The sequence below is a fragment of the Lacerta agilis genome, chromosome 17 (genome assembly GCF_009819535.1).
Source record: "Lacerta agilis isolate rLacAgi1 chromosome 17, rLacAgi1.pri, whole genome shotgun sequence".
Classification (NCBI taxonomy): Eukaryota; Metazoa; Chordata; class Lepidosauria; order Squamata; family Lacertidae; genus Lacerta; species Lacerta agilis.
In genome coordinates this window covers 22969493-22991758 of record NC_046328.1, presented here as the reverse complement: position 1 = coordinate 22991758, position 22266 = coordinate 22969493, and the positions used below count along the sequence as shown (strand labels likewise).

Genomic DNA, 22266 nt, shown 5'->3' with positions numbered 1-22266 from the left:
CTACAATTCCCAACATGCCCCGGAGTTATTTCCTTGTTGGGTCAGCTGATGCGAGGCTTCGCCCTGCTTTGCGAGGGGAGCGTCTGCCTGGAAGGTTGTGATGCTGCGCCCCAAGGCCCTCACGCAGGTGCTGAGCCAGGCGAATACGGGAGGGGTCCAGAGCACCCTGTGAGTACTTGGGCAAGCGGAGCTGGTGGGGCTTACTCGCGAGTCGCAATGCAGAGGGTTGCAGTGCAACTTATGGAACTCACTGCCTCATGGTGTATTTGGCTAGCTTTGATAATAATAACCATTTAGAGGGAATCTAGGAGAGGAGCTTTATATTGCTGCACATAATGAAGCAATTGAAAAGGCTAGTAAAAGCAGAATACAGTACTCTAAACGCATGAAGCTTTTAACATGCCATTTGAGGGTATCCATGCCAAATGAAGATTGAGACTGATCCCTGCAAAAACCAGTACAATTCCAGCTGCCGTATTCATTTGAGCCTTGTAGTCTTTTCTTAAGTAGCATAAATGTTGTAAATCGTGGTTTAACTACTCTAGAATATGAAGAATCACTTCAGGCTTGAATTGGTCAAGAGTGTGTGTTTTCTGTCTCTTTCTGTGTGTAGCTGCGCGTATATAATTTTATATAGCATTTCGGTTCCTTTTGTTAGCAAATCATACTTGCAGTGTGTTTTGTGTGTGTACTGGACTGCTACACTTCAGGCTGCAGAGGCTGAATTAAAGCAGTACATTGCAAATAGTTGCACATGTCTGTAAACATGACCATGTACAAAATGTCGATTGCGTATGCTGTTTTAATTTTCTGCATGGACATTACCCTCCTGTGAGTGCCCATTAGGTTACAAATAAAGTAAAGTATCTGTTAATCTCTTTCAAAATCACTTTTAGACATAGACACAATTCTCTAGGACTATTTAATCCTCTTTGCTGTTCCTCTATAGCCTTCTGAACAATGAGGGCTCTCTCCTTGCATATTCTGGTTACGGAGACACAGATGCCAGAGTCACAGCTGCCATCGCCAGCAATATCTGGGTGGCTTATGACAAGAATGGGCACCAAGCGTTCAACGAGGATAACTTGAAGTTCATCCTAATGGACTGTATGGTACGTATCATGAGGTGTTGAATATCCTGGCGACCTTTGCTGCTGCTGGTTCGCTGGGATGCCTCGGTCACTGGGAGCATCCATTTCAGGGATAGGACGAAACCTGAAATCCCCAGGTATGGCTGGAGGCACACCTTTGTAGCAGCATGTTTTTCCATGCACAATGAAATGGCACATCTAGAAATCTTTGAGGAGCAATATTGGAAAGATGGAACATGGTGGTTGTGGGATACCCTATATACAGTCTGGCCTCTGTTAGCGTGGGCTGGAGATCAGCAAGAGGCTTGAAGATACAGCTAGAGTCAGAACGTGGATTCATAATCACATTTTCTGGCTTAAGAGTGGCTCCGCTACAAGGGAGCACTTGCCTGGAGAGGTTTTCAGCAGCTTTTCCACCAACCTGCAGAGAAAAGCTAGGAAGGTGGAGGTGGGAAAGTTGGCCCATGCTGTGCACTGAAGCTCTGGCAATCTGCTGATTTAATGGCGCATGCAAAGCCCGCTGCACAGATTTTTGTCCAGGATTTGCAGGTGTTGTTGATCAGCCCCTGTGGGGTTTGCCCTTTGGATGTCATGACAACCAGGAGGCAAACTTGCCAGCCACTGTTTTGCATGGTGACTTAATTCATAGACAAAACAAAATAAAATAAAAAATTCCTTCCAGTAGCACTTAGAGACCAACTAAGTTTGTTCTTGGTATGAGCTTTCGTGTGCATGCACACTTCTTCAGATACCGAAAGCTCATACCAAGAACAACTTAGTTGGTCTCTAAGGTGCTACTGGAAGGAATTTTTTATTTTATTTTGTTTTGACTGTGGCAGACTGACATGGCTACCTACCTGTAACTTAATTCATAGAGTTGGAAGGGACCCAATGGTCCTTGAGTCCAACCCTCTGCAGTACAGGGAATTGAGTCTGCATGTCTGTTGAGGGGGCCACTTAAGGTCCTCAGTTGCCAAAATTGCTACCTGATGACTGTGGCGTGTAGTTAGGCTGTGCATTAGCCAACAGCCACAATAAGTTGGAAGTATTCATCTCATGGTGGTGAAGCAAGCCCTGTAGGCATCATGCAGCCTGGAGCTGCTCCAGCAGGCACCAGAGGAGGCCGATGGTGGGGACACACACACTTCTGGGATGGGGCTTCTGCTTTAAGGAATTCATTTATTACACTGATACCCCAGCTTTCCTGCAAGGAGCTCGAGGGTGGCATACATACTTCTCCCTCTCCCCATTTTATCCTCACAACAGACCAGGGAGGTAGATTAGGCTGAGAGGCAGTGACTAGGTCACCCAGGAGCTTCATGGCTGAGTGGCGGCAAGAGCCCCAGTCCACTACTCTTAACCGCTACAACCTCACTGGTAGAGGAAGGTAGGGGGTCCAGAATCTCCCTTCGTTGTGGGACACTTGCTTCAGAGCTCTTAAGGGTGGGAGGCTTGCCCATAGGCTATGTCTAGCACTGCCAAATGGCTTTGTGGCCCCAAGTCCGCCTTTTAAAAATATTGTTTTAGAAGATTAGCAATGAACTATTATTATTTCAATAGTGTAGAAGAGCTGGTGGGCAAGCCTTCTGGAAGGCAACCTTCAGAGGAGTGGTTTTCGCCACTCCCATTTTTCTGCACATTGGCCATGACCAGTTTGCCACACAGGATGAATGTGGCCCTTGGCCTGGAAAAGGTGTGCTGTCCCCGTATTAAAAGTGGCAGAAAGCTTATCTGAATTTGAATAGGGCAACACCTCTGTAGGGCGAGATACCTGAATGCCCTGCAGTCTGTGAATATTGTGCACTCATATTCTCTGTTCTCTCTACCCTGCCCTGCACAATGCATAAAACAACCCAAGGAGGGCCGTGTTGCCATCACCCGCGTTGCGAATCTGCTCCTGTGCATGTACGCGAAAGAGACGGTGGGATTTGGCATGCTGAAAGCCAAGGTAAGGGGTCAACCTGCTCCTGGTTTTATTACTTTTATTCTTGTGGGGCAGCCCATCTTGGAAGGTGACACAAGTAAAATGAGGTTGTGGGAGGTGACTCAAATAACCACTTCCTGAGAGTGTCTCCCTGTAAGAGGTGCAGCAACACATCCAGCCAAGAACCTTTGGTGCTTCCTCAAGGCAGCTTATTGGGGACTCTTCTCTTCCCCCACCCCACTCATAGCATTTCATTGCAGGCATTAAGGTCTCTGGGGTCTAATGCATACACATACACCATTTGACTGTTTTACGTTTGATTTCTATACACTTAGGTACGGTTTGCACATATCTGTACATCATTCGGTTACTATACTGTTCACATAATCATAGAATTGTAGAGTGGGAAGGGACCACAAGGGCCATCTAGTCCAACCCCCTGCAATTCTAAAAATTCTATTGTTTTCGCGAGCCATTCTTCTTTGTTAGGGGCCGCTTCTGCTTTTCAACAACTGCTCTTGTTGACGACGATGCCTGAGCCAGTGCCCACGTCTGCTTTACCTGAATTCTGCAGAGGAGGTGGACACACAACCAACCAATTCTTTCAACCCTTTGGGGAGGGCTGTAACTCAGTGGTAGAGCATGTGCATAAGGAAGGTCCCAGGTTTGATCTTTGGCATCTGCAGGTAGCGCTGGGAGAGAACCCTGCCGAGCCTCTGTCAATCAGTGTAGGTAATACTTAGCTTGGTGCACCATTGGGCTGACTGTATATAAGGCAGCTTTCCAAGCTCCTAACTTGCCTGTCCTTGTGTTTTCCCAGGCTCAAGCTCTGGTCCAGTACCTCGAAGACCCGCTCACCCAGGTGGCTGCCTCCTGAGCAGGTGATGGAGCCCAAAGGTGAGGCCGACCCGCTGCACCCGTCTCCTGTCGGGAGCGAGTTTCAGAACAAGCTCTTGCACCGATGTGACCCTGTGGACTCTTGCTTCTCTGCAGCCTTGATGAGCGCTGGGCGCAGGCACTTGAGTGTATTTCAGGAAAAGGAAAAATAAAGGGAGGGGGAAATAAAAAAGCATGTTCTTAGCCATTTGAGTCCTGTCTCTCTTTTGAGGAAAGTTGGAATTTTCAAGAGGGGGAAGTTGCTCCTCTGCATTGGCAGAAACATCCGCCTACCATCCTGCACATATTTGACCCGGAAATAAATCCCGTAGAACGCAGCGGGGCTCGCTTACAAATAAACCCAGACAGCTGCTCAGGTGTTCCAGACTCTGAACCTGTGTCTTGGGACTGAAAAGTCTGGAGAAGAACTCATCTGGACCCAGGCTTTCTGGAAGCATTTTCCTGCTGTTAAGCAAGGGGACTCAGTACTGAAGGGGACCACCTGGTGGCAGCAGAGGAGCAAAAGGCGTTTCCATTCCTTTCATATTTTGCTTTTAATTGGCCAATTCCAGTAATCCCTTTCTGCAGCTGGTGCTGGGTTAGCTTCAAGGCCAGTGACACCTTCCTAAGCCTGCCTTTGCTGTGCTAATGCTCTTGAGAGGAGACAGGTGGTGTCGAAAGACTTGGTGGCTGTGTGGAGTGTATGCATTCATGTAACTCTTCCTATAAGTGTCAGTTCTCCTCTGAAAACAGAAAGGTGGGCTCATTTCTTGCTTAGGGCTAGGTTGACAGATGGGGGAAATCATTCAGTAGGGGTTATAACCAATGCAGCACTAATGACTTTGCAAAATAAATAAATTCCTCACTCTTTCCATCCCACCCTGTACACCCCTATGTCTGTCCTGGGGTTTCCCCCAACCCTCCAGAGTGGGTGCAGGGGCGCACCGGGGAAGAAGGTCCATTGCACAAGCGTAAATTCTTGCACTGATGGGACATATTAGTTGGATACCGCTTTGTGTGTGTGTGAGTAAGAGTAACCGCACACACCTCCTCAAAACTACATTTTCTGTCTCCTCCCACCCACCCTTTCACATCAACATTTCGGTCATAATTGCGCACTAAAGTGATACTTGTCTGTGCAGATCTCCTGGGAACATGCAGCCTGCTTGCCTGTCTGCGCAGGGTCCCAAATGAACCTGTACTTTGTCAACTCTGTCTCTTACGTGTGCACTAGGAGAAGCCGAGTTGTGTTTCGGATGCTTAGTGTGCCAACGATGCTTCCAGCCTAACAGAGCTGGCCGACGTGCTTGCTCCTGCGCCCTCTTCCATTTTGTCACCTTGTACATCAGGATTCCCAGGTGTATACTTGGGAAGGAGCCCCCTTGAACTCTGTGGGGCTGACCCGAGTGGCCAGGTTGGTGAAGATTGCTTTATGGAATTCCTTTCAGAGATTAACTGGCCTGGTCAGTCTCCCATCAAAGGGGAAGAGGTGCCCTTGTTCCTGGCAGCTGTATGTACCAAGTGTCTTGCCCCAAAGCTTAGTTAACTTTTGAACCAAGGGCAATTTTCAGCCTGGCTGGGTGTTTCCCCCGCAGATTGCAGCAGCCTGCATGTGTGGTTTTGTGCTAATCTCCTAGTTGTTTCATTTTTGCATCTTCTCATCCTGTCCAGAATGAATCTTTTTAACTGCGTGGAAAGAGGGATTTGAGTGTCTTACCTTCCCAAACGCCAGGAGAATTTCTGGAACAACTGATTCCTGAGCTGGTGTCTCCTTCCTGTCCGTGTGGTTATCAACTTAAGCTTTACGACACTGTTTCATTTCACAATGGGGAATAATCTGCTTTCCCCCCATTCGTGCTGCTGCTTGTCGCCTGAACCTAAAGCAGATCTGGAGGTGGCTATTATGTGGCTAGATGAGAGTTCAGGGACCTAGCCGAAGGGGATCTGAGCTTGACATAAAATAATTTTCTAAAACTTTCAGGACAGAAAAAAAAGTACTTCTTCATGCAGTGCGTAGTTGAACTATGGAACTCTCTGCCACAGTAGGCAGTGATGGATGGCTTTAGAAGAGGACTGGGCATATTCATGGAGGAGAAGGCTATCAAAGGCTACTAGCCATGATGCCTATGCTCTGCCTCCACGGTCAGAGGCAATTAATGCTTCTGAATCACAGTTGCTGGAAACCACAGGGAAGTAGAGTGCTCTTGTGAACGGGTCCTACTTGCCAGTTTCCCATGGGCATCTGGTTGGTCCCTGTGAGAACAGGATGCTAGACTTTATGTGCCATTGGCCAGATCTAGCAGGTTCTTCTTGTGTTCTAAACTTAAATGTCACTGACATCCTTAGGCTCTTGAATCCACAATTCAGAGGGGCCATATCTGAAGCAGGGTTTGAACCTGGTTTGGCCCTCATGCTTTCCCCAAAACTATTTGGCAAAGTGGGCTTTTGCAAAGGAGTCCTGCCCCCCCCAACCTTTTTCATGCTGCTCCAAGGTCAGCTGAGGCTGTGAAAAAAAACAGTTTCTGCAGGGGCATTAGAAAGCAGTGTGAGATCACTCTCCAGGTAGGATGGAGGAACACCTGCCTGGAGAGCTCCTGCCCATAGCTTTACTAACTACAAACCCTTAAATTTGGGGTCTCCTCCAAACCTGTGTCAAAGTTTTGCAATGTTCAGTGTTGCGTTTGATGTGTAATCAGATTGGGGGAGGGGCGCTGCAAAATGCAGAGTTATCTCTGCAAAATGCTGCAAGACTTTGACACAGGTTTGGAGAGGATCCCAAACTTTGGGGTTCATAGTTAAGGAAGTTCCCATTCATCGCTGTAGACCAGGCTTGGGCTCCATGGTCTGACTCTTGTTTGCATGTGGTTCAGTCCAGAATGGTCAACTTTCTCTGAATTCTGGTTCTAGAAAAGTTGCTGCTGGGACCTTTTAACATTCACCATCACCGAGAAAGCCAACTGCTCCTGCTGTGACCATTCCGTTCTTTTGGTTTGGGTGTGGTTTTTTTTCAGTTGCAAATAACGTTATCTGGGAACTTTTTGAAATCTTAGACTCTCTGAAGTGGAGGCTTCCCCCCCCCCAAAAAAAGCCTGCAAACAAGCCTTCTGGACCTTCTCAGTTTTACCACTCCCCACCTCCCCTCAGGTTATAATTCCAACTCCTATATATCTTAGGCTTCTCCCTCTTCAACATTCCACCCTTCTGGTCTGGTCTAACAGGATTAGTTTTTCAGGTTTATGACAGGGAGGCTAGGAATGAAGTCCGACTACGGCTGCAATGGCTGACAACCACCAATACACTGGTGTATCTGAAGAAGTGTGCAATCACAGGAAAGCTTATACCAGAACAAACTTAGTTGGTCTATAAGGTGCTACTGGACAATTTTTTATTTTTATTTTATTTTGACTGTATCAGACCAACACAGCTACCTGCCTGAATCTGACAACAACATGCAGGCTTCTCATCCCCAGCAGTTGCTACTTCCCTTTTCTTGGGATGAGGAACCAAGTTGCTACCTCTCAAGATTGTGAGGAAATGCCTGAAGGCACATCAGCAGTTTTTGTTAATTTTGACCCTCAATGAAACTCTTAAGTGTTAGTGTGATGTACAGTGTTAATCATACTTGAAATAAGCCCATTGAAGTCTTGCGGCAAGTCCATTAGAGTCGCAGAGTTTTTGAATATGGCGATTGTATTTAATCACGTAGGCCAGAGACACACATACACTGTTAAACATTATAATTCTGTGGTTTTCAAGTTGTATTGGTTACTGTAAATTGTTATAAAACATTTAAATGGTCTGTTGACTGTAAATGAGAACCCCTCCCTTTATTTGCAATATATGTCAGTCATAAACAGCCTCTTTGAAACACATGCTTTTACTGTGTCCCACAATTACTAAGTTTTGGGAGAAAGTGCTGAACTATAAAAACAACCTATGGGGGGAATTAAGATTTTCAGAGGTGAATATGCTCTTGAATTATATACCCACTGTATGGAAAATGACAACAGGACAGCAAAAATGGGATTCTACGTGCTCTAATGGTGACCAAGAGACTGATACTGATGAACTGGAAGAATTCCTGTTAATCAATGGCTTAACATTGGCAACATATGAACAGACAGCTTATAGACACAGACTTTCTTTGGATTAATACATGATATTTGGAATGAGTTTACACAGAATAATTAGGTTATTGACAAGTATATGTGTATTAGGAAAATAAGAATAAACACCCTGAATATTAATATGTATGGTAATGTAACAGTATTTTTTATTTTTCATTCTCACTCACTTTTTTCCTTTCCCCCCTCATCTTTTTATAAATGAAATTCTTCTAATAAAATATTAATAAAAAAACAATGATTCATAACAACTACTTTTTTTATTACACAAGTTGCCACGTTTTCTCAGAGCCCTATTACATTGCACATGTAATAAAACTATGCCAGGCCGATAGAAAAGCAGTAATTTCCTGGTCTGTTCGACTCTCTTGGGCATGGGTTGCCAAGTGATAGTACTGTAAGTCCCAACTGTTTGATAAACAAACACCAGAATAAAAAAAAAAAATACATATCTGGGTCATTTGCCTAAGCAAAGCTCCCCCCCCCCCTGCTTGATTTCAGAAACCAGTAAATAAGTGTCGGTTTGGAAGCTGCCTTGCCAGAATTTTCCTCAGTTGGAAAATATGGTCTATGGATGGATGCCTCGGTTAAAGGCCCAAACTCCTTTCTGGGGAAACAGGCAATGGCCCCTCCTAACCCCTTCCCTCCCCTCCCTTCCTCCTCCCTCTGACCTTACCGAGAGCCCAGGTGAAGCGGGCGAGGAGTCCCTCCGCTCAGGTGACACCCGCCCAGGTGAGGTGCCGCGGAGGGGCTGGGCTCAGCCCTTACCTGTTCAACCTGCGCGGCGGCAGAGAGTCCACGCCCCACTGAGTCAGGCGAAGCTGCACCTTTAACCTGCCCTGACTGGGTGGCACGGTTGCTCCCTTCTCCCGCCCTGCCACCCCCTTGTTTCAAAGGTTTCCCCACCCATCTGCCCTCATTCCAAACAAGAGCCTCTCTTTGCACAGGTGAACCTCGCTTCTTTCCGCCCCTCCCTCCCTCCTTCCCCCCATGCTCTTTCTGCTTTAAACTTGGGGTTTCACTGCAAAAGGAAAAAAAAACCAGCAACCTAGCCTTTACCTCCTTCCTGGTTTGTTGGACAAGGGCAGAGAAGGGACCCCTTTGCTCCAGCTGAAGTGGGCCCAGGAGGGCAGCAAGCCATGGGGACCTCAGAGGAAGATTATAACTTTGTCTTTAAAGGTGAGTGTCTTGTTTTTGCCTCTTTCTCTCTCCCCACCTCCCAATTCCTCCCCCCCCAAAAAAAACTGTTGGCTGGGTTTTCTGGACTGCCCTGAAAGCTGTGTGCTGACCCAAAATGCCCACCTTTCTTAAAGCTATGGGAGGATTTATAGAATTGCACAATTGTAACGCTGGAAGGGACCCCAACGGTCATCTAGTCCAACCCCCTGCATTGCAGGGATCCCAGCGAAGTCCGTCCCACTGTCCAACAGCTCTCATCGTCAGAGAGTTCTTCCTGATGTTGAGTCGGAATGTGCTTTCTTTTAAATGGAATCTCCCAGTTAATACACTAGGATAGCTCAGCTGGCAGAGTATGAGGCTCTTAATCTCAGGGTTGTGGGTTCGAGCCCCACACTGAGCAAAAGATTCCTGCATTGCAGGGGGGTTGGACTAGATGACCCACATGGTCCTTTTGAACTCTACAATTCTGTTATTTGGGTCCTATCTTCTGGAGCAGCAGCAAAACACACTTGCTCCATCTTCCATGTGACGCCCCTTCAGGTATTTGAAGTCCACGCCAAATTCCTAAAGTAGGGCAATGACTTGAAGAGGCTGCAGCTCTGCAGTCAAGCCCTTTCTTTGCTCTCTTGTTCCAGCCTTGCCATCTGCAGCTAGGAAAGGATTAGGGTGATGGTGAGAAACCACTGTGCATCTCAGTACTGCTGACACTGGCTGGCAGCAGCTCTCCAGGGTTTCAGACGGGATATTTTCAGTCCTACCTGGGGATCCCAGCAGGGATTGAACTTGGGACCTTTTGCATGCAAACAGGTGCCTGCCTCTCCCTCTGAGCCACAGCCCCTCCCCCGGTCAGTGCAGACATTAGTGGACAAATAGGCTCACACCTTTGGGCTGCAGCTGAGTATCCTTTGTCAAGCACCCATATGGCACTTGAAGAGTGCCTGTCTTAAAGAATCAAGGCTGATTAAGTCTGTCCACATTAGTTGATTAAATTTGCACACATTTAAAGCTTAATAAACTGAAAGACAAAAGGCACAGTTGTGTACACACTGTACCTTTTATGCTTTTTAAAATTTAGATTCAACATCTGTAAAGTGATACTCATAATGTTACAACAGGTTGAAGGCAGCGTAAAGTTGAACATTATCATTAGAGTAAATGTTCCAAAACTTTACAAAAATTACTAATTTTTCCAGAAATCTGTTAGGCTTATTTGTATGTATTCTTTTATAATAAGATAACTTTATCTTTGTTACTATGATTTCCTCCCAATATATTTGCGTGTACTTTCCCCCCAAATTTTAGCTGTCATAATTGTAGCAGCAGTTATAAGATGCAACACTATCTCTTGATGGTAACCAAGTAGAAATATTTTAGGTTCTAACTTCTAAAGGTACCGTATATGAGATCCTAACATTTCAGACAGATTATCCTGAACAGATTTGCAAAATATTTGTATTTGAAAGCAGTTTCGAAAGATGGTGCACATTACTGTTATATAGCTCTAAAGTACACCATACAGTGCCTCAAAGAATTCTGGGCACTGTAGTTTGTTAAACGTAGCTGGGAATTGTAACTCTGTGAGGGATAAACTACAGTGCCCATAATTCTTTGAGGGAAAGAATGTGCTTTGAAGGTATAGCATGTATGCAACTACCTCACTGCGTAAGAGAAGCAAGAATGCATCTTTTAAGATGGCAGTTGTTGCACACCCTAACCCTAAATAATTTAAGCATGTAAAATTGCTAGGAGGTTTGGGCCACCAACTTGAGGTTTGAATTCATTTTAATGCAACTCATCAGTTGGCCAAACTTTGCGTTCCTAGTGACTATTGTTGGTAGTGATAGGCTCAGTTTCCTCCCTGCAGCTTGATTATTTGCTTTTCTCTTTCCTTGTTTCCTGGTACGTCAAAGCATGTGACTCTTTGCTTTCCCCATCAACCACAGGAGGAGAGCTGAGTTAAGTTGCAAAGCCATGCACCTCTACCCCTTTCTATAGAAGCCTTGTCACAGCTCGCCTGCTCAGTGAGGCAGGAGCACCTTGCAAGAGTTCTGCCGCTTTGCAAGCTGAGCTTTGCAAGAGTTCACCTGCAGGTTAGTTAGGATTAGAGTTTGCAAATGCTGTAGCAATGGGAAACAGCGGTCTTCAAACACTGAATCTGCATCTGCATGTATGCAGTGCTATTTTCCTAGAAAATTAGGTGTTGGAAGTTAGCATGAACGTGCATGAAAGTGCAAATGTGCTGGAACTGAGTTCCTGCTGGGAAAAGAAGCCCTGAAACTAGCCTACTTTGCAAATAATTCCACACCCACTTTTGCCTCAGAAAGTCGACAAGAAGACAATGTTGCCTTCAAAGCTGAAAAGTATTCCTTGTCACTGTCATAAATTGTTGCTAACTATCTAGCTTCCTCATGCCAAATGTTTTCCCCTAGTGCCCGGAGCATTTTTGAGGGACGACAACACACCAATTTGGTGTTCTGGGCACCCACAAGCCAGAAACCAGCCATGATCTGATCACAGTTTGTGCTGATCTGGACTCTGATAATCTACAAAAATGCAAACGCAACATGCTGGCTAATAACTGTTAGTAAAAATATAATCGGTATGATGTCATTCAAACTATACAAATAAGGCACTTCAAAACAATATATATATCATACAACACATCTCACAAAATATACAAGCAACTGCAAGTTGTTTTATGTATCACGAGTCAAACAAAGATTAAAACAACCAATGAATAGCAAGCAACGCCTATATTTACTAACAGATATTAGCCAGTGTGTTGCATTTGCATTTTTGTAGATTGTCACATTTTGCAACACAGGGGTTCGTGTTTGTTCAAATCTGGACTCTGAAGCACCAGAGCTGCATGCATTAGGAAAAGCAAGCAGAGTGAAGCCAACTGTCAAGTTTCTAGCTCTTTAACAACTCCCATCTAGGCAGTAAAAAAAACAAACAATAACATAAGGGATGGCGGTTTTCTCAGAAACCAAAACAAATATTTGGCCTTCATAAATATGCAGCTGCTCAGTAAAGGAGCAAACACGATCCCTGAGATGGTAGCGTTCAAATTCCAGCTTGGAGGACACAGATTCAGTGGTACTTGGCAGATAAATAACTTTTTTCCAGCTTCAGACCCCATCTCTGTCTGCAGAAGGCTTAATTCATACCATGCATTTAAAGCGTTATGATACCACTTTAAACAGTCATGGTCTCCCCCCCCCAAAAAAATAATATTGTTTAACAGACAGTCTCTCTTCCCAGGGAACTCTGAGATTCTAGGGCTTTTTTCCAGCCAGAACTCACCAGAACTCAGTTCGGTGGGCGCTGTTGCCATTATAAGGGAACAAGGGAGGTGTTCATGGTGACTCCTGGCACCTCTTTTTCTAGAAAAATAGCAGTGGCAAGTTTCCTCACACTCATGCACCCTTCTCCGTCCTCCACCCAGGCAAATGAGTCATTATCACAGTTCAAGGACACATTCCAGTCAGAAGAAAGCAGTCTAGGAGGGTGTGAAACAAGAGGCCTGAGGTCCTGTCCCCTGCCCATGATAGGCTCTGAGGTGCAGAAGAATCCATGTGAAAAACTACCGTATTTTTCTGTGTATAGGACTATATTTTTTCCTAAATTTTTGAAGTTTAAAATAAGGGGTCATCTTATACACAGATAGTACATAGTGCATTTTCTTAATTTTGAGTCCCCAAAAAATAGACACGGGGCGTCTTATAGATGCAAAATACTGTACATGCAAAAGTAGAAAAGGGATCTCTGTAGTATTGCCTTGGTTGGGGAGATTCGATTTGGGATTCTTGCTCATAGGAGCTGCGATTTGAGGTTTCCGAAGAGCTGACACAAAGAGAGCAAAGTGTAAATGGGAATCATAGAACTGTAGAGTTGGAGGGACCCCAAGGGTCATCTAGTCCAACCCCCTGCAATGCAGGAATCCTTCCCACAGCCGTTCGTTGGCGGTCTCAAGCCACCAACCTTCTGTTTAACAGCCGGACGCTCTGATCATCCCATGCAACTGGCGGAAGAGTTTAGCAACACGGAAAAATAATTCCATAGTAAAGATACTGGCTGGCTTTTTAAAGCACATATTATGGATGCGGGTGGCGCTGTGGGTTAAACCACTGAGCCTAGGGCTTCCTGATCAGAAGGTCGGTGGTTCGAATCCCCGCGATGGGGTGAGCTCCCGTTGCTCAGTCCCAGCTCCTGCCCACCTAGCAGTTTGAAAGCACGTCAAAGTGCAAGTAGATAAATAGGTACCACTCCGGCGGGAAGGTAAACGGTGTTTCTGTGCGCTGCTCTGGTTCACCAGAAATGGCTTAGTCATGCTGGCCACATCACCCGGAAGCTGTACGCTGGCTCCCTCAGCCAGTAATGCAAGATGAGCGCCGCAACCCCAGAGTCGGACATACTGGACCTAATGGTCAGGGGTCCCTTTACCTTTACCTTTATGGCTGCCACAGTACATGTTAGCCTGTCTGATAAGTTTGATAAATTGAGAGCCAGTGCGGTGTAGCGGTTAGAGGCTTTGATTAGGACCTGGGAGACCAGGGTTCAAATTGCCATTCAGCCTTGGGTGACCTTGGGCTCCCAGCCGAACCAACCTCATAGGGTTGTTGTAAGAATAAAATAAAATGGGGAGAAGGAGGAACAAGGGACGCCACCTTGAGCTCCTTGGAAGAAAGGCAGAATATAAATGTAATGAATAAATAAATCGGGCCCTGATTGGTAGGATCTCAATCGTCGTCATCATCCTAACAAACAAATGAACAGCACAGCAACAAGTGCAGGTATTCCGGCAACCTTTCCATGTCCCTCTGAATGGAGGCTTCAGCCACCAGCAGTCCACCGATCACATTCTGAGAAGCCAAACATAGCTATTCTACAATTGTCGAAGCTTTCCCCAGCCTTCAAAGGCAGTGACACCTACCAGGTTTGGGTTTCCTGGTGGAGCTGCAGGACACTGTACCTTGCATGAATTATGGCCTGTTGTATTTGCCCTTCCTGTAGCGATCGAAAATGTGCCATGTTAATTGTTGCAAAGTCTTCGGGGCGTGAAATCACAGCTATAAATAAATGGATTCAGGAGCACTTGGCAGGGGGAGGAAGGAACAGACACACTGGTGTTCCTGGCAGCAGCCTTCAAAATAATGCAAGTGAATTGGGTGAGTGGCCAGCGGCCAGGAGAGCATCACAGCACCACTCAAGGGCAAGGTATGGGACTCTCTCAGGCAAAGAAGGGACCTTTGCAGAGCCCCAGTTCTTGTCCTAAGGAGGGCTGCCAGAGCCACTCCATCCCATGATGCATTGCAAAAAGCTCGGCTCTACGGCCACATTCACACCATACATCTAAGCACTGGGGTACCATCTTAAACAGTTATGGCTTCCCACAAAGAATCCTGGGAGCTGTAGTTCACTAAGGATGCTGAGAGTTGTTTGAAGACCCGCCTCCATTCACCTCACAGAACTAAAATTCCCAGTGTTCCCTGTAGCTGTGTGAAGGGAAGGGGGGTCTCCAAACAACTCTCAGCACCCTTAACAAACTACAGCTCCCAGGATTCTTTGGGGGAAGAAGCTATGGCTGTTTAAAGTGGTATAGCATAGTGCTTTGAATGTATGGTGCGGATACCGGTTGCTGGAAACCACAGGAGCGGAGAGTCTTCTTGCGCTCGAATCCTGCTTGCTGTTTCCCCCCAGGCATCTGATTAGCCACTGTGAGAACAGGATGCTGGGCTAGATCCTGGACCGGCCCACACATGAGGCAAGGTGAGGTGGTCGCCTCAGATGGCAGTATCCACAGGGGCAGCAGATTGCACTGTAGATCTTTATTCCCCACTTGTTTGGGATAGATCTTCACTCACTCTTCCTTCCCTGGTTGGGGGGTGGGGGAGCAGTTTGCCATTTTGTGTTTTACCTCTGGTGCCCAACTGCCTTGGACCAGCTGTTTACGTCAAGATTTTAATCCTGTTCTGTGTCCATACTGGCTTTGAATTTATTATATATGAAATAGCTTTTCTTCTAGAAAAAAAGGTGCCGGTACTGCGTACTCTTGAGCACCACCAGAAGAAAAGCACTGGCTTCATAATATGTTTTTTTGATGGTGATGTTTATTGCTACATCGATTCGATTGTATGTTTTTTTTAAATAGGAAGTGATTCATAAAGTAAACAAATGCATTTGCACTTGGACTTTTTAATGAATGCAACGCATTCACTCCTTACTTCCCTTTCTCTTAGTGGTCTTGATTGGAGAATCAGGAGTCGGGAAGACCAACCTGCTCTCCCGGTTCACCCGCAATGAGTTCAACCACGACAGCCGCACCACAATTGGGGTGGAGTTCTCCACTCGTACCATCCTGGTGGGAGATGCCTTGGTGAAAGCGCAGATCTGGGACACGGCTGGCCTGGAGCGCTACCGGGCCATTACTTCGGCGTAAGTATGGGCAGGACTGGTGGGGCAGAAGTTATTGGGAGGGATTCGGCTGCGGACTGGTAAGCCCCCCCCTTCTCCCTTAGCATCTCGCCACATCCACACTGACCTGATCCACAGCCTTGAACAAGCCTCAGCTCTCCCCTCTGCAGTATTGGGATAATAACATCGGGTCACCTTGCAGGACCGTCGTAAAGAGAAGTGCTTTGCATGCTCATTCAGCCCCCGATCCTGTGCATGTTTACACTAAAGCAGGGGTTGATGTTGTTAGTTGCTTTTTACACCAAACCATCTCCAATATTTTACAGACTAAAAATATAAATTAATTCTATTCATTTTATGAAATGGATACACTGCGTAATTGTAAAATAAAGCAGTTGAATCAATAATATTATCAATAAGAAAAATGAACAATACTTTAAAACCATTAAAATGACAGCAGGCTAAAAACAGGTTAAGAAACAAGAAGCATTAAAACGGCAATGAAAGAAGACCTAGTGCTCATCTAAAAATACATAAGTGTCCCCAAATGATGTTCCTCTTGAGATACATATAATTTGTAAAAAATACTTGTGAACATAACACAGGTACCACAGGAGCAATAGTTCCTAAACACACAAGCACAGCACCGTATTAAAACGCCCAAGAGGAAACCTCTTGAGATTTGTCTGCTATAACAACAGAGTTGAGGTCCTGGTGGATGCAAGTGATTTTATCCTCAAATGCTTCTCAGACATGTCCCACTGGACTACTGTAGGCTCCACCACGTCCTCTGAGCCAACCCTCCAGGGTTCACATGCCTGTAGTGTGTTCCCCCCCCCACGCACACATCTAAAAAGAGGAAAAAGGACTGGGAGGGAGGAGGAAAAAGCAAGCTTAAGTTATACATGACATCAGTGGCATTTTCTGTGGCTCTTCTCTCCCCTCACTCCCCAGATCAGGGCTGGTGACCCTGTCCAGACCAGAAGGACAGAGCAGCTCCTGACACACCCAAAATATTATCTATATTGTTGCACCCCGCCCTGCAACCTGTTTTGATGAAGGGCAACCACAGAAGCTTTTTAAATAAATGAATATGATTGCAGTCCAACGCCGCTGTATTAAAATGCTAAAAACCACACAAAGGACTTGTTCCACCCTAAAGATAATAAGATCACTGTGAGCCGAGCAGTCACGGACCCAGCCCTGTGTCATCAGATGCACCTGACGAAAGTGTGCTCTGGAAGAGCAACTCTTAAAAGTGATCAGCCTCTTAAGATGCCCGGGTAATACAGGATTAGTTTGTTGTAATGAAGACAATGAATGTGGCTGCACCCTTGGAAGTTATAATTGCTAAGCATTATTACTTATTTGAACTCTCTGCATGTTTTGTTTTTTTCTTTTTAATTAGTAGACTGCAGAGATTCTCTAATCGGGTTAGAAAGCTAAGTTCATGACTTTGCAGCGTTGAGTGAGGCCACTCAAGTTTCTAGACCCTGTGGCCTCCTCCTGTTCTGCTATGGATGTCCACCTCCCTTTGTCAACAGCAATCTGTTGCTGCGGTAAACTGAGTATAATGCTTGGAAGACGTCCAAACTCCTTCTAGGTAGCAAACGAAATCTGAGTGTGGCCAGCAGTGAACAGGAGCCTTCCTGCCTACATGAAGAGTCTGTTCTTACCTCTGTGGCGGAAGGGTAGGGTGTGCATGTCAATGCAACTCTGAAGTAAAGACATTTCAATAGGACTTGTGAACAAGGCCTTTCTGATGATTCTGCATTGCAGGCGGTTGGATTAGATGATCCCTGTAGTCCCTTCAAACTCTGTGATTCTGATTTTCTGTGTGGCCCTCCAGTCACCTCTGTTCGGCCCTTGGGACCCTCACCAGCCCTGCTCATCACCTTCCTCATGTTCTTGCCTGGCTGTCCAGTCCAAGACTGGCTTAAATAATAAGGGACCATAAAAAAGGATGCGGGAGCTTTGAAGTTACCTTTCAGTGTTTCAGTGGTTAGCAGACTAGGCAAACCCACCACTCACCCGCTGTCTTCCCCACTATAGGGAGATGTTCTGTATCTCTATTTTAAGTATAGCAATTATTTGTAAGCTTTCATCCATAGATATAAACCCCTACGTACATTTTTAATGCAAATTGTTGACCTCTTTCATTAATACTGTGATTTGAAAAGTGAGATCTAAGGTGGAAGATCTGGAAGCTGGAAGATCTGGAAAGAAGAAACAACATAGGCCACCTTCACACCATTTAAAGCACTGTGATCAGTGGCGGAGCTTCTGGGGGGGGGGCAGAGAGCAGGCAGGGGTGGGGCTGGCATGCGTCCTGGGGGTGGGGCGTGCCGCTTGTGGGGTCGGGGTGCCCAGCATGGGCGGGGAGGGCAGCCGCGATGGAACCCCACTGGGATCACGCTGCCGGGGGCAGTGCACTCCCACCCACCCCTCATCCTCTGCCAGTGACTATGATACCCCTTTAAACAGTCATGGCTTCCCCCAAAGAATTCTGGGAGCTGTAGTTTGTACAGGGCGCTGTGGGTTGGTTGTTGTTGTTCAGTTGTTCAGTCGTGTCCGACTCTTCGTGACCCCATGGACCAGAGCACGCCAGGCACGCCTATCCTTCACTGCCTCTCGCAGCCTGGCCAAACTCATGCCAGTAGCTTCAAGAACACCGTCCAACCATCTCATCCTCTGTCGTCCCCTTCTCCTTGTGCCCTCCATCTTTCCCAACATCAGGGTCTTTTCTAGGGATTCTTCTCTTCTCATGAGGTGGCCAAAGTACTGGAGCCTCAACTTCAGGATCTGTCCTTCTAGTGAGTACTCAGGGCTGATTTCTTTGAGAATGGATAGGTTTGATCTTCTTGCAGTCCACGGGACTCTCAAGAGTCTCCTCCAGCACCATAATTCAAAAGCATCAATTCTACGGCGATCAGCCTTCTTTATGGTCCAGCTCTCACTTCCGTACATTACTACTGGGAAAACCATAGCTTTAACTATACGGACTTTTGTCGGCAAGGTGATGTCTTTGCTTTTTAAGATGCTGTCTAGGTTTGTCATTGCTTTTCTCCCAAGAAGCAGGCGTCTTCTGATTTCGTGACTGCTGTCACCATCTGCAGTGATCATGGAACCCAAGAAAGTGAAATCTCTCACTGCCTCCATTGGGTTGGTAGGAGGGCCCTATTTACAGACTTATAATTCTCAAAGTGGTTCAGTAGTCGATCCCTCTTCCCAGAGAACTCTGGGAGTTGTAGTCACAACACTCCCCTTAGCAAACTGCAGTTCCCAGGATTCTTTGAGGCAGAAGAAACCACGGTTGTTTAAAGCGACACCGTACCACTTTAAATGTAAGTTGTAATCAAAGGCCTCGTTTAAGAAATAATGTTGACACTTCCAAAGAAAAGAGAAGGAATTGTGGGACACCCATGCTTCCTTGTTGTTGCTGCTAGTTCTTCATACGCCCTTCTCTTAACCCTGTCCTGATCTCTCAGTTATTACAGAGGCGCAGTGGGAGCCCTCTTGGTTTTCGACATCACCAAGCACCAGACGTATGACGTGGTGGAGCGCTGGCTGAAGGAGCTGTATGACCACGCAGAGGCCACCATCATTGTGATGCTGGTGGGCAACAAAACAGATCTGACCCAAGCCCGGGAGGTCCCAACAGAGGAAGCCAAGATGTATGCAGGTAGGGGACAGCTCTGTGGCTTCACGCATCAGGCTCCGAGAAGGATTTGTGCTCCACTGCAGGGAAGGACTGTGGCTCAGTGGTAGAGCATCTGCCTTGCATGCAGAATGTCTCAGGTTCAACCCCTCAGTGTCTCCAGCTGGGGCTGGGAGTGTCTCCTGCTGTAAACCCTGGAGAGCTTCTGCAAATCTGTGCAGACAGTACTGAGCTAGACAGGCCAGTGGTCTGACTCAGTATAAGGCAGCATCCCATGTACCTTCTCGGCACTTGTGTGAAGAGTTAGAAGCTTTAAGATGGAGTGCCTGTTTTAAAATAGTTCCTGCCATCTGTACTGGCACACTTTTATAATGTGTTTTATTACTAAACGAGCAATGCCACTATATAAAAATGAAATCTACAGCCTGATCAATCACAGACACTTTTAACAATTGATTAATCCACTGGATTAAATTGGCTACAAACTGTGTTATTGTCTGTACAGTGGTACCTAGGTTCTCAGACTCAATCCGTTCTGGAAGTCCGTTCAACTTCCAAAACGTTTGCAAACCAAGGTGCGGTTTTTGGTTGGCTGATTGGCCCCGGAAACAATGCCGACAGCCAAAATGGATGTTCGGCTTCCGAAAAACGTTCACAAACTAGCACACTTACTTCCGGGTTTGAGGCGTTAGGGAGCCAATTTGTTTGTCAACTAAGCCGTTCAGGAACATAGGTACCACAGTATTATATTCTCTTTCTGTCCACTGTTTCAGTATTCTCTGAATGCATTTTATAAATTACTAGCTGGCCTGGCCACGCCTTGCTGTGGCTCTCCCCCCCCCCTTCTCACCTGGTTTCCCACAGTTTATCCCCACGAACTTCCGTCTGGCCCATTTCAGTCTCTTCCCCCCCCCGTTTTCGCCTAGTTTCCCACACGTTATCCCAATGAACTTAAGCCTGCCTCCTCTCAGTCTTTCTCTCCCGTTTTCGCCTGGTTCCCCACAGCTTATCCCGTAGAACTTCTGCCTGCCTCCTCTCCATCTTTGCCCCCGTTTTCGCCTGCCTTCCCACAGCTTCTCCTGTTGAACTTCCGCCTGCCTCATCTCCATATTTCCCGTTTTTGCCTGCCTCCCCACAGCTTCTCCTGTTGAACTTCCACCTGCCTCCTCCTGTCTTTGCCCCGTTTTTGCCTGCCTCCCCACAGCTTCTCCCGTTGAACTCTCACCTGGCACCTCTCTGTCTCTCTCCCCCCCACTTTCGCCTGCCTCACCACAGCTTCTCCTGTTGAACTCCTGTGGTGTGATTTGTTCGCCACCCCCGAAACTCTGTTGCTTACTGTTGTATAATTGCAAATGGCGCAGCCTGAGGCAAGTTGTCTTTGTGGCGGCAGTTGAAGTGTGTTCCGGCCACTCCCCCGCCAGCAGCCTATTGGCTGAGCTGACCTCAAGTTCTGCTCCTCCTCCCTCCCTGTCTGTTGTTCTATAGTGTGCTGCGTTTTACGTCCACTGGAGGGCGCTATGTTTTTTGTACAAAATCGCATTTTTAGGTTTGATAGGTGTGATTTTTCTTCAATGTAAGTAGATCAGATCACTCCCATATTGCCATGGAACGTTGTGTCCAAATTTGAAGGCAGTCGGTCAAGCGGTTACGGAGCAAGGCTTTCGCCAACAAACACCCAGCTTGAACATTTTTATATAGATAGATGAAATAAAAAAGATAGAATGACTACCAATCCCAGTTTTAAATTGGTGAGCTTATCTTATCTTATCTATTAATGGAGGTCTGATAGGGTCTCACTGCTTCTGTCTTCTTGCAGAAAACAATGGTCTGCTCTTTATGGAAACCTCTGCGCTGGACTCCACAAATGTTGAATTGGCTTTTGAAACTATCTTGAGAGGTAAGTCATCGGTTGGTGGTACCAGTGGCGAAGCTGCTTGCTCCACTACCGGGGGCAGAGAGCAGGCAGGGGCGTGACGTGCATCCCAGGGACGTGGCACGCTGCCCACAGGGGCGCGGCACGCGTTCGGGGGGCGTGGCAAACCACCTGTGGGGGCATGGCATCTGGCATGTGGCGCATGTCCGGGGGGGGGGCACAATGGCACCCCCCGTTCCTCCACCAGTGGGTGGTACCCAAACTCACAGTGACATAGCCAGGGCTGAGAAGGAGGGTGATCTTCCTTGCTGTCACTTGTTCTTTAATCCAATAAGGGGCTGCAGCCTATGGAGAAGGGTTTGTTTTAAGCCCCCACTCCCCATTTTCTCATTCAAGCCCCCTTTAAAAAAAAATTCAAAATTTTATTGCCAAGTGCGTAAAGCTGGATTTGCACAAGCCAAATGTGCGTACATTGTGAGTTACCTGTACAAATAAAACCATCTGTCCTAAAGACACCTTCATTCCAAGGAAAGTGAGCCCCTGGGGCACTCCTGGAATCTCTCGCTGCTCGGAGATTGGGGTGGTGCGTAACCATCTTTATCTATTCCTTCTCGTCTCCTAGACATTTTCAACAAAGTGCAGAAACAGAAGCAGAAAAGCCCCCTGGAGAACACCGTTTCGCTCTCTGCCGAACACACTGATGCAGCCTCCACCTCTCAAGCTGTGGAAGGGAAGCGAGCTTGTTGCTTGAACCTCTGAAGTGAGGGTCGCACGTGAGGAACATCAGCCGTGTTGAGGAAGCCAACGTTTGGTGGGTGGGAGAGGATTCCACACTCTGGATGATGTTTTATGGCCAAGATGTCCGTCTCACTGTAGCCTCTGCTGTCTGGGGGGTAGTTATGGAAACTTTTTGGATCAGGCTCGCCTACCTAAATCTAGGGAGCACAGTAGTGTGTTTGGGGTTGACAAAGCATCTTGAATCAAGAATTCCGTGTTTGTGGGTCCGTACTTGTACAAAAGAACTACCCGCAACCCTGCAATGTCCCAGCCTTGTCTTCCAATACAGATACGAATCTGTAGTGAATGCAACAGTAGCCACAATCCAGCAAAAGTTAATCACAACT

The 22266-nt window shown here is 46.6% G+C and overlaps 2 protein-coding genes across 3 annotated transcripts; both read left to right on the top strand.

The window, feature by feature from the left end:
- Positions 1-8: 8 nt before the first annotated feature.
- On the top strand, positions 9-4095 carry LAMTOR2 (late endosomal/lysosomal adaptor, MAPK and MTOR activator 2). The gene is made up of 4 exons (XM_033135904.1): positions 9-168; positions 950-1112; positions 2950-3039; positions 3836-4095. Exons 1-4 carry the CDS (start codon positions 101-103, stop codon positions 3890-3892), a joined length of 378 nt encoding a protein of 125 aa, XP_032991795.1. The 5' UTR covers positions 9-100; the 3' UTR covers positions 3893-4095.
- Positions 4096-8749: 4654 nt separating this feature from the next.
- RAB25 (RAB25, member RAS oncogene family) lies at positions 8750-21938 on the top strand. Of its 2 annotated transcripts, none has more exons than XM_033135919.1 (5): positions 8750-9194; positions 15437-15632; positions 19100-19293; positions 21086-21166; positions 21765-21938. In XM_033135919.1, exons 1-5 carry the CDS (start codon positions 9155-9157, stop codon positions 21899-21901), a joined length of 648 nt encoding a protein of 215 aa, XP_032991810.1. In that variant the 5' UTR covers positions 8750-9154; the 3' UTR covers positions 21902-21938. The 2 variants fall into 2 exon arrangements, with proteins under 2 accessions (XP_032991810.1, XP_032991811.1); XM_033135920.1 differs by lacking the exon at positions 8750-9194 and adding an exon at positions 14929-14966.
- Positions 21939-22266: the final 328 nt, after the last annotated feature.

Bases quoted from the DNA above. Each gene is read 5' to 3' on its own strand.
- LAMTOR2 (XM_033135904.1), top strand. From the start codon at position 101: ATGCTGCGCCCCAAGGCCCTCACGCAGGTGCTGAGCCAGGCGAATACG. The intron at 169-949 runs GTGAGTACTTGG...GTTCCTCTATAG, and splicing joins GGAGGGGTCCAGAGCACCCT to CCTTCTGAACAATGAGGGCT. The intron at 1,113-2,949 runs GTACGTATCATG...AAACAACCCAAG, and splicing joins TCATCCTAATGGACTGTATG to GAGGGCCGTGTTGCCATCAC.
- RAB25 (XM_033135919.1), top strand. From the start codon at position 9,155: ATGGGGACCTCAGAGGAAGATTATAACTTTGTCTTTAAAG. The intron at 15,633-19,099 runs GTAAGTATGGGC...CTGATCTCTCAG, and splicing joins TACCGGGCCATTACTTCGGC to TTATTACAGAGGCGCAGTGG. The intron at 19,294-21,085 runs GTAGGGGACAGC...GTCTTCTTGCAG, and splicing joins GGAAGCCAAGATGTATGCAG to AAAACAATGGTCTGCTCTTT.